This window comes from Penaeus japonicus, unplaced genomic scaffold, assembly GCF_977035675.1.
Source record: "Penaeus japonicus unplaced genomic scaffold, GWHDUDI00000001_assembly GWHDUDI00000003, whole genome shotgun sequence".
Lineage (NCBI taxonomy): Eukaryota > Metazoa > Arthropoda > Malacostraca > Decapoda > Penaeidae > Penaeus > Penaeus japonicus.
The window spans coordinates 27170142-27181743 of record NW_028234405.1 but is presented as its reverse complement, the minus strand read 5'-3'; the positions used below and the strand labels follow the sequence as shown (position 1 = coordinate 27181743).

General features: G+C 40.8%; 1 protein-coding gene across 1 annotated transcript; it reads left to right on the top strand.

The window, feature by feature from the left end:
* Positions 1-2455: 2455 nt before the first annotated feature.
* On the top strand, positions 2456-11383 carry ThrRS (threonine--tRNA ligase). The gene is made up of 4 exons (XM_086531584.1): positions 2456-4124; positions 4585-4704; positions 4824-4974; positions 9833-11383. Exons 1-4 carry the CDS (start codon positions 3975-3977, stop codon positions 11020-11022), a joined length of 1611 nt encoding a protein of 536 aa, XP_086387710.1. The 5' UTR covers positions 2456-3974; the 3' UTR covers positions 11023-11383.
* The last annotated feature ends 219 nt before the right edge of the window (positions 11384-11602 follow it).

Below are 11602 nucleotides of genomic sequence, written 5' to 3'. Positions count from 1 at the left end.
CACAAAACTAATACTACCATACAAAACCCATTTACTACTATAAAACTACAACTTTTACTACTAATTAAACTAACTATAATCTAACATATATTTTAACCCCTTTACTATCCCACTATTTTACAAAACTTACAAACCCACTTTACAACACTAACCCCCTACTTAACTAACTTTACCTCCCCTCAACTACACCCCTTTTAAACCCACTCTTTACCTATTACTACCCCTACAAAACAAACTTATACTATACCCTATTTTATTAACTAAAAAAATAAACCCTTTAAACTTACCTCCCCTACTTTACAAACACTAACCAACCTAACTACTCCCATTTTAAACTAACTCATCTTCCCTACTTTACACAAACAAATTTATATTTACAACTATCTACACCCAAACTACCCATACTATTCCCTTATTTTACTAAACTACAAAACCCCCTAAATACACATTTACAAAAACCCTACTTATACTAAATTATTTTATCCCCCCTTTTACACCCATACTAACTCCAAAAACTAACACACTAACTTCCCCTTAAAAAACTACCCCCAACTATTTTTCTATTTATTACTACTAATACTAACTACCCACTACAACAAAATCCCCTATTTTCTACCCCACTTTTAACTAACTTTCACAAACTCTACTTTTACACAACTTTTACTACTCCACTTAACATAATACTAAAAAAACCCCAACTAACTACTCCAACAAACAACCCCAACTAATAACACATACTACACTAAACATACTACTAACAAACTACTCTACTACTAACCTACCTACACTCTACTTACATAACTACTCATACTTACTTTTAACTAACTACTTTTCTACAAAAAAACTACTTTTACAATGATTTTACTATTCCCTAATTTAAAAATTTACACAACTTTTTTGGTTGTTAGAAAATTTTTTACCAAATTTTTACAATATTTTTTAAAAATTTTTAAAAAACTTAAAAATTTTTTAAAATTTTTACAATACTTAAAATTTTTACAATATTTTTAAAAAACAACAAATTTTCTTTTTTTTTAAATATTTTTAAAACTTTAATATTTTTATAAATTTTTAATAAATTTTTACTATTTTTAAAATATTTTTACTATTTTTAAAATTTTACTTTCCTTTTCCCAAAATATTTTTACAAATTTTTTCTTCCCCCTTACTATTTTTAACCCCTTTAAACATAATATTTTTAACTACTTACCTTTCTTACTTTTCCCTTTCCCCTACTTGGGGTTAATTAAAAATTTTACTTTTAATTTTTTAACACTTTAAAATTTTTAAACACACTACAACTACTCCCCTTTTAAACTTTTTACTACTACAATTTTGACTAACTACTTTACTACTAACTACTTTACTACTAACAAATTTTACTCCCTCCCACTACTATTAAACAAAACCCCCTTTCTATTACTTTTTATTTACTCAACTACTTTTCCCAACTTTACTACTACTACAAACAAACTATTTAACATACTATTATTTATACTTTACTACCTACTCTAAAACTACCCTACTAACTACTCCCATACTATTACTATACTCTACTTTACTACTCCCATTTCTTTACTTACCAAAATTTTTAAAACCCCCTACTTTACTATACTTACTATTTAACTCCCACTTTTTCAACTAAACTAACAAAACCCCACAACTTTTAAATTTCCAAATAACTACTATTTTCCCAAACTCTACTACTTTTCTAAACTACTACTACTATACTATTTACTTTTGACTATACTACAACATAATACTATTACTATTTAACTACTATTACTTTCCAACTACTTTATAACCCTACTTTACAAACTACTTTAACTCCTATACTTTACTTAACTACTTTATATCCCAACAACTAAAACCCCACTACTTTACCTACTAAACTTTATTTTCTAACAAACTAACTTTAACTTTACTATTACTAATATTGTTATCATCATTACTCTTGTTGTTGTTATTGTTAATATTCTTATCAATATTCTTATCAATATTAACCCATTGTGGACCCGTCCACATTGGGTTAATAGTGATATTACTATTATATTTATTATCATCATCATTATCATTATTATTATCACTACTACTTCTATTTCTACAACTACTACTTCTTCTACATAAGAATAAGAATAGTAATAGGAATATGAACTTATTCTACAAATTAAGGAATGGAGTAAATAGGTTAGGTTAGGTAGGCATGCTAATTAGCTCCTTGGAGACTATTAACCCTATGACGACGGTGCGTCACACTCGTGTGACAAAGCTAAACTCCCGATGCCGGGGCATCATGCCAGTGTGACGATTTCAATGCAATATTGCAATCGCCCGGCTTTGGGGTTTTCGCGTAGCGTGTGCCCCGTCGGGAAAGGGTTTTTTTATCGTTGTTTGTTTTTTTTTATTAGTTTGTTTTCTTGTTATTTTTTTTTTTTTGGGTTTTTGGTTTTTTATTTTAAGCACTTGCAGAACCATCTGTGTGTATATATAAAAAAATGATAATGATAAAAAAAAGTAGAACCATCGTAGCAGTGCATATATACATGGATTCTTGGCATTACTAGTCAATATTTTTACACAGACATGCTTAACCCATTCATGCCGGCGCCGTTCCGGCTTTGCGCAGTCGCAATACCGGGGTTCTCGAACGCATAAGCCTCAGGCGCACAAGCCACGAGCCTGGGTTGCCCGCTGGCTCTACCCGAGTGCGCGGCTTCCTCTCATAGCTCGTCCAGGGCGTCTGATGCGAAAACCACAATATGTGCTATCACGTCAACCGGATCCAATGGGTTAAATGAAGACTCGGAGCTACACACTTTTGATAATGTCCTCAGTTTAATCAAGTCATTATTTAATCCTAAACCTATTTTATCTAAACCCTTGAGTTTGTCTAGGGAAGTAACAAGGGAGACTGAATGATAATTGCAAATTCGCAGTGTATGGAGATATACTATATTTCACTTGTATTTTCTTTTTCTTTTAAGTATCTCATGTATTCTATTTTGTTGAAAGTTTACATTTGTTTACATTCCTAAAAAGTTAGGAAACAAAAATCTATATCTTTTAGATATGCTACCTTTGTTTAGCTGAAAATTCACATTTTAATCCTCATGAAACCCTACCATGATGGAATAGATATTTGATTTTAGTAAAACATTTAAAAAGCCATTTTGCCGAACTTATATATCTCAGTCCGTTAATGCATTGTAACATGTTATCACGACATGCGGTGGGAGCATTTACTGCTGGGGACATGATATCATGTCACAGCTTTTTGTATGGCTAGCCAAGTGATTGTGTGTGCAATAGTTGGCTGCGGCCAGAGCGGGCAAATACCCTGAGGTGTAAGGCCTGTCTGCTTGAAATACCTCAGTGTTTAGACAGATTGGAGCCAAAATCACCTGGTCCTTATTTGGTTAACCCATAGCTGATGGGGCTGTTTTGGCTCCAAATGGTCAAAGCTCTAGGATATTTTGAATGCATAAGCCTAATGCCTCGAGCTATTCACCTGCACTGGCTGCCGCCAAACACTACATGCCCAATCGCTACCTGCTACCACTCAACATGATATCTTGTCACCAGCACTTTCCTGATATGCTAATACCACACATTTGCATTAGAAATCAGATCTTTGTTTCATTTCCAGTGATGCATATCTGCATTTTGTACTATTTAATGAAAAATATGAATATTAGGGAAAATATTTGCCTAGTACAATGAAAGTGGAACCTAGTAAAACTCAAATTCACTAAAACCAAGTTTGATCTTTATTTACTTTCTTCCCACCCATTGCTACCCACCAACCATCATTACAGTTTTCTCTGTATCTGCAGGAAGATTAGCATTGAGTAAAAACCTCTTTTCCTCAGGTGTTCTGGCACTCCTCTGCTCATATCCTAGGTGAGGCACTTGAACGTGTATACGGAGGTCACCTGGTCTATGGTCCTCCCATTGAAGATGGATTTTATTACGACATGCACAATGATGGTCCTGGTGTAAGTTCTAGTGACTTCTCTGGAATTGAAGATGTAATGAAGAAGATAACAAAAGAGAAGCAACCATTTGAAAGACTGGAAATGAAGAAGTCAGATTTGCTAGAGATGTTCAAGTACAATGAGTTTAAGGTCAGTAGATATTCTTTGGCATTTTTTAGTCATTTGATCCCAGATTATTTCTTTCTCTTGTATGTTAGAGTTTAGTTATATTTAACCCACTACGGGATGTTTTTTTTTTTTTTTTTTTTTTCTGACAAGTCAAGAAAAATGTGTATATATGAATGCAACTATAATGAGAGGCCATGATGTGATAGGACGTCATTCGGTGTGAATGGGTTAATAAGAACTTTGGATTTGGATATTGTTATATAAATAACTATATAATTAACCCAGCACGATGGGTTGGTACCGCGCAATCAAAAGCCCAGTTGCCGGGCGCACAGTATTGATATATTAAATATAACTATTTAAAGCCCCGCATTTAATTAATATTCAGTACACTATTATAATTACAGTTTGTTATCCCAGATAGTATAGCATATTGTATACTTGTTTTAAAGATAGTTAATTGAGTGTTGACATTTAACAGGTGCGGCTGTTAAATGAGAAAGTTAAGACTGACACTACTACCGTTTACCGATGTGGACCCCTAATTGATTTGTGTCGTGGGCCTCATGTGCGTCATACAGGCAAAGTGAAGGCTTTCACAGTAAGTGAAAGAGATTTCTAAAATTGTTAATGGATTTATACATGTTTACAGTTGTAAAATTTTCAAAATAATGTTTCAGGGAAACCCTACATAATATTTCTATCTTTAATAATCTTCAGGTTACAAAGAATTCGGCATCATATTGGGAGGGCAACAGTGAGGCAGAGTCCTTGCAGCGTGTTTATGGTATCAGCTTCCCAGATCCCAAAATGCTGAAAGAGTGGAAACATTTCCAGGAGGAGGCAGCCAAGAGGGACCACAGGAAACTAGGTTTGTATTTTGGAGGATGCTATAGAAAGATGAGCTTTTACGTTAGAGTTGGTTTTGCCATCAAGTTGCCCAAGTGTTGTTATTTTTATCTATTGTGTTAATTAAAGTGTTAATTGCAAAATACTTTCAGTAATAACTTAACACTACATAGCTGCATTTCCACTCCCAAATAGCTTATAGATGTTGCATAGCCATACTTCTCATTTTTTTTTTACAAACTGAAAAATAATGTTTTGCCAATAAAAGTACTTGGTAGTGGTTGAAAAAATATATTGACTGGCACTGATGTTATAGTGGACCTTGAGCAAGTATGAGAAAGAAAAGTTTGATAATTAATCTGACATTTTCACACACACACACAAACAAACAAACAAACTTGGCCAGATATTCCATGAATTTTCATGTAGACTTTCTGTGAACTTTATGAAAGAATTTACTTTCATTAACTCCATCATTATTTAATTTACTATTACTTGTGATACTCCACTTTTTTTTAATCCAAACTAATTTCATGTGAAATATAGATTTGTGTCTGCAAACATGAACACACTCCAATTAACCATCAAGATGATGTTGGTGGGAGGTGTGGCGATGGATGAGAGGGGGGTAGAGGGAGAGGAAGGAGAGGGGGAGAGGGGGAGAGAAGGAGAAGGGAAGAGGGAGAGGGGGAGAGGGGAGAGGGGGGAGAGGGGGGAGGGGGAGAGAGAGGGAGAGAGAGGGAGATAGAGGGAGAGAGGGAGGGAGAGAGACGCAGAGAGAGCGAGATAGAGAGAAGAGCGATGAGATAGCGCGCGAGAGCGCGCTTAGATATCTCTTTCTCTCTTTTTTCTCTTTCTCTTTCTCTCTCTCTTTCTCTTTTTCTCTCTTTCTCTTTTTCTCTCCTTCTCTTTTTCTCTCCTTCTCTTTTTCTCTCCTTCTCCTTTTCTCTCCTTCTCCTTTTCTCTCCTTCTCCTTTTCTCTCCTTCTCCTTTTCTCTTTTTCTCTTTCTCTCTTTCTTTTGTCTCCCCTATCTTTCTCTTTTTCCTCGGTTTTTCCCTCTCTTTCTCCTCTTTCTCTCTCATTCTCTCACTTTCTCTCTCTTTCTCTCTCCTTTCGCATTCCTTTCTCTCTCTCTCTCTCTCTCTCTCTTTCTCTCTCTCCTTCTCTCTTCCTTTCGCCTCCTCTCTTCGTCGTTACTCTCATCTCTCGCTTCTATCTTTCCACACCTCTCGCTTCGCGTTCTCTCTCTCTCGCTTCTCTCCGCTGTTCTCTCTCTCTCTTCGTCCTCGTTCTCTCTCTCCTCTCTTTCTCGCAGCTCACCGCAATTTCTCTCTCTCGCTCTCTATCGCGCTCTCTTTCCTCAATCACTTCTCTCTTCTTCCTTCCGCCTCTCTCCTCTCTCGTTTACACGCACTCTCCTTTCCTCTCTCCACTTCTCTTTCTCTTTCTCTCTGGCCTTCTCTTTCTCTCTCGTTTTTCCTCTTTCTCCTCGTCGTCATCGCCACATCCGCTCTCTCTCTTTCCCTCGTTCGTCTCTCTCTCGCGCGCCTCTCTCTCCTCTCACTCTATCTCTCTCTTTCTCCTTCTCTCTCTCTCTTCTCTCTTTTTCTCTCTCTCACTCCCTCCCTCTTCCCTCCTCTGTCTCAGTCTCCTCTACTCCCTCTCCCTCACTCGTCTCTGTTCCTCACTCTTCCCTCTCTCTCGTCTCTTCTCTCTGCTGTCTCTCTCCTCCCTCCTCTCTCTCTTTCTTTCTCTCTCTTTCTTTCTCTCTTCTCTGTTTTTCTCTTTCTCTCTTTCGACCCCGCTTCCTCTTCTCTTCTTTCCTCTCTTTCTCTCGTTTAGTCTCCTCTCGCTTGTTGAATTCTTAATCAGTAGTTGTTCTTTCTCCGTCTCTCTTCTTTTCTTTTCTCTCTCTCTCTCTTTCTTTTCTCTCTCTCTCTTTCTCTTTCTTTCTCCCGCCCTCTCTCTCTTTTCTTGCACCCCCTCCGCTTTCTCTCTCTCTCTCTCTCTCTTCTGTCCGTCTTCTCGCATCTCTCATTCTCTCTCTCTCTCTTTGATCATATACTTCTCTCTCTCTCTTTCCCTTTCTCTCTCTCGCATCCTCTTCTTCTCTCTATCTCTCTCTCTCCGAATCTCTCATCTCCTCTTTCATCCCATCTCCGTCTCTCTCTCTCTCTCTCACTCCTCTCTCAATCTCTTTCACTCTTTCTCCCTCTCGCCGCTCGCTCTCCTCTCTCTCTTTCCTCCCCTCTCTCTCTCTCTCTCTCTTTCTCCCTCTTTCCCTCCCTCTCTCTCTCTCTCTCTCTCTCTTTTCCTTCTCCTCGCTCTCTCGCTCTCTCTTTTTCCTGCCCAGCCCTCCTCTTCATCTCTCTCTCTCCCTCTCTCACAACTTTCTTCTCTTCTCTCTACTCCTAGTTCTTCTCTCCTCTCTCGCTCATCTCTCTCTGTGCCTTCTCTTCTCTCTCTTCTCTCTCTCTCTTTCTTTCTCGTTCTTTGCGTTCTCCCTCTCTCCTCTCTCTCTCTCTCTCTCTCTCTCTCACCTCTCTCGCACTCGCTCTCTCTTTCCTCCTCTCCGCACTCCTCTTCACTCGCTCGTTCCTTTCTTACTTCTCTCTCTAACTCTCTCTCTCATCTCTCTCTCTTCTCTCTCGTCTCCGCTCTCTCTCTCACTTCTCCTCTCATCGCTCTCTCCTCTCTTCCCTCTCCCGCTTCTCTCTCTCTCTATCTCTCTCTCTCGTTCTCCCTGTCGCTCGTCCGTCCCTCCTCCCTCTCTCTCTCGTCTCACTCTCTCTCTCTGTCTCGCTCTCCTCCGCTTCTCTTACTCTCCCTCTCATCTCTCGCTCTCCCTCTCTCTTTCCTTACTTTCTTTCTTTCTTCTCCTCTCCCTCTCGCTCTCTCGCTCTCTCTCTTTCCCCCTCTCTCACATTTCCTTTCTCTGTCTCTCTTCCTCTCTCTTTCGCTCTCCTCTTCCTCTCTCTTTCGCTCTCCTCTCTCTCTCCCTCTCCTATTCACCCTTCTCTCTCTTCCTCTGCTCTCTCTCTTCTCTCCCTTCTCTCTTTCTCTTTCTCTTTCCTTCGCCCTCTCTCTCCTCTCTCTCTCATTCTCCTCATCTTCTCTCTCTCTCTCCTTCTCTCACCCCCCCCTCCTCTCTCTCTCTCTCTTTTCCCTCTCTCTCGTTGCTTCCCCTCTCCTCCTCGCCTCTTTCTTTTCTCCGCCCGCCCTCTCTCTCCTCTCTACTTTTATGCCCTCTCTCTCCGTTTCTCCTCGCTCTCACTTAGTCCTCGTTATATCCCTCCGCCTCCTCTCTTCTCTTCTCCCTCCTTCTCTCTCTCTCTCTTTCTTCTAGCTTTCCTCCCTCTCTCTCTCTCTCGCTAGTGAGCCATATCCTCTCTAATGTTTCTTTGTCTTTATTCCCACACTCTCTCTCTTCGACGTCTCATGTTTGTCCCATCTCGTATTCACTTCTCACTCTTTCTCCTCTTCTCTCTCTCTCTCATCCCTTCTCTCCTCGCCCAACCCACAAACCCTCCACCCCTCTACTCAGCAATCCACCCAACGCTTCCCACCCCCCCCCGCCCCCCCCTCAACTCTTCTATACCTCCCCCATCCACCCCTCCACCGCCCCCCCAAATATATTTTTAAAAAAACCCCCCCACCCCCCACCCCAACCCCCCCCCACCCCCACACCCCCCCAACCCCTCCACCAACAACCCCCCACCCACACCCCCATTCCCCCTCCACACCACCCATTCTTTTCTCCCCTCTCTCTCTCTCTCTCTCTCTCTCTTCTTCCTCTCTCTCCCTTTCTTCCCCCCCCCTCAGCTCTCTCGTCTCTCTCCTCTCACTTCTCTCAATCTCTCTCTCCTCTCTCGCTCTTTCTCCCTCTCTCCTCTCGCGCTCTCTCTCCTTCCCCCTCTTCTCTTCATCGTCTCTCTCTTCTTTCTCTCTCTCTCCCTCCCTCTCCCCTCTCCTATTGTCTCCCTCTCTCTCTCTCTTTCACTGCTCCCCTCTCTCTCTCGCATCTCCTCTCTCTTGCTTTTCGTCCCCCCTCGTTGTGGATACCTCTCTCTCCTCTTCTCTTTCATTCCAGCAATCTCTCTCTCTTCTCTCTCTCCCTTCTCCGGCCCTCTCTCTCATCTTTTTTTATTTCGCCCTCTCTCTCGCATCTCTCTCTCCTCTCTCTCTCTCCTCTCTCTCTTCTCCTTTCTCTCTCTTCTCTCCTTCTCTTCTCTTTTCCCTCTGCTCTCTCTCTCTCTCTCTCTCTTTTCTCCCATCTTTCTCCTCTCTCTCTTCTCTCCCCTTCTGGTCTCCCTCTCTCTCTCTCTCTCCCCTCCCTCTCTCTCTCCTCTCCTCTTCTCCTCTCCTCTGCTCTCTCCCTTCTCCTCTCATCTCCTCTCCCCTCTTTCTGTTCTCCTCCTCTCTCTCTCTCACGCCTCTCCCTCCTCTCTCATGCTCTCGTTCTCCTCTCTTCCTCTCTCTCTCTCTCCTCTCATCTCTCTCTCCTTTCTCCCTCCCTCTCTCTCACTCTCTCTCTCGTTCTCCCTCCTCCTCCTCTCTCGCTCTCGACCACAGGATCTTACACTCGCAGCGCTATCCGCTCTCTCTCTCTCCCTTCCTCTCTTTCGCTCGCTCTCTCTCCTCTCTCCTCATCGCGCATCCTCCTCTCTCTCTCTCTCTCTCTCTCTCTCCCCCTCTCCCCCTCCCTCCCTCCCTCCCTCCCTCCCTCCCTCCCTCCCTTTCTCCCTTACTCCATATTGATTGTTTTCAACAAGTTTTAGTAGAAGGTATTATCTATTGCTATATCACCAGATATTTTATGAAAGATTATTACACTTCTTGATTGATAATGTTATTTTTAAATTTTATTTTTTGTTTGCAGGTATTCAACAGAAGCTGTTCTTCTTCCATGAGTTAAGCCCAGGTAGTTGCTTCTTCTCTCCCCGTGGAACTTACATCTACAATACTTTAGTTGAATTCATCCGCCAAGAGTACCGCAAGCGAAGATTCCAGGAAGTGATTTCACCTAATGTGTACAACACCAAATTGTGGCAAACCTCAGGTCACTGGGAACACTATGCTGAAAACATGTTTGCATTTGAGGTTGAAAAGGAGAAATATGCACTGAAGCCCATGAACTGCCCTGGCCACTGCCTTATGTTTGGACACACCAGTAGATCCTGGCGTGAACTACCACTTCGCATGGCAGACTTTGGTGTTCTGCATCGCAATGAATTATCGGGGGCCCTGACTGGTCTTACTCGTGTACGAAGATTCCAGCAAGATGATGCCCACATCTTCTGTGCACCTGAGATGATCAAAGATGAGATCAGTGGTTGTCTGGAGTTCCTCTCAGCTGTTTATGAAACTTTTGGTTTTGAATTTACGCTGAAGTTGTCAACCCGGCCAGAGAAGTTCCTTGGTGACACTGAAATGTGGGACCAGGCAGAATCACAGCTCAAGGAATCCTTAAACAAATATGGCAAGGAATGGAAGCTTAATCCTGGAGATGGAGCATTCTATGGCCCGAAAATTGACATTACAGTGACCGATGCTTTGAGACGGCAACATCAGTGTGCCACCATCCAGCTTGACTTCCAGTTGCCCATCAGGTTTGATCTGCATTACGTTTCAGAGTCAGGAGAAAAGAAGAGACCTGTTATCATCCACAGAGCCATGCTGGGCTCAGTTGAACGAATGATTGCTATCCTCACAGAATCCTATGGAGGAAAATGGCCGTTCTGGCTGTCTCCACGACAGTGTATGGTGGTGCCTGTAGCTCCACCATTTGATGATTATGCTAAATCCGTTCAGAAACAGCTTCATGAGGCAGGCTTTGAAGTTGACTATGATGTAGATCCCGGTGATACCATGAACAAGAAGATCAGAAATGCTCAGCTTGAGCAATACAATTTTATCTTCGTTGTCGGGGAGAAAGAGAAGACCAACAATACTGTGAATGTGCGTACTCGAGACAACAAGGTACACGGTGAGCACAGTGTTCCTGACGTCATACAGAAACTTCATGTTCTCAAACAGAATCGTGTGAAAAACTGGGAGGATTCATTTTAATTGCCTTATGTATGATAAATAAATACTGGCAAAAAAATAGTTTTCAGTGTATTGTTAATGCAACTTGGGTTCTATTTCTTAATTATTGGGATTCCTTTTTCCAGAAAAAAGCCACCATACTTGATTAGAGGTAGTATATGTAACAATATGATTGAACAGATATTTAAAAAAAATTATTTACATAATTCATTTTATAGACAGTTTTTTTTTCTCTTACCTAAAGAACATGGCCGGATTATAAATGGGAGCTCATTAAAAGGGCCATAAAACTCTATTAACTAATTTTACCTATTCCGCAATATAATGAAATAAACTTGTTATTACACTTTCCGGAAGCATATAAATAAAAGGAGAAGAGACAGTTGGATTCATTTTATTCCTGTTATTCTGTTAATAGCGTCTTACCCAAGGTCGCTAATTTAATAGCCGTTCAAACAGCAAACGAATATCTTCATTGTTTATTATGAAGACTTAACTTCATTTTACCTAAATACTTGAAAATAAATTTATTGTAACATTACTCGTAAAAGACGAAAATGCGAATCCAAATCAGAAAACGAGGGAATACGCCGAACAATTT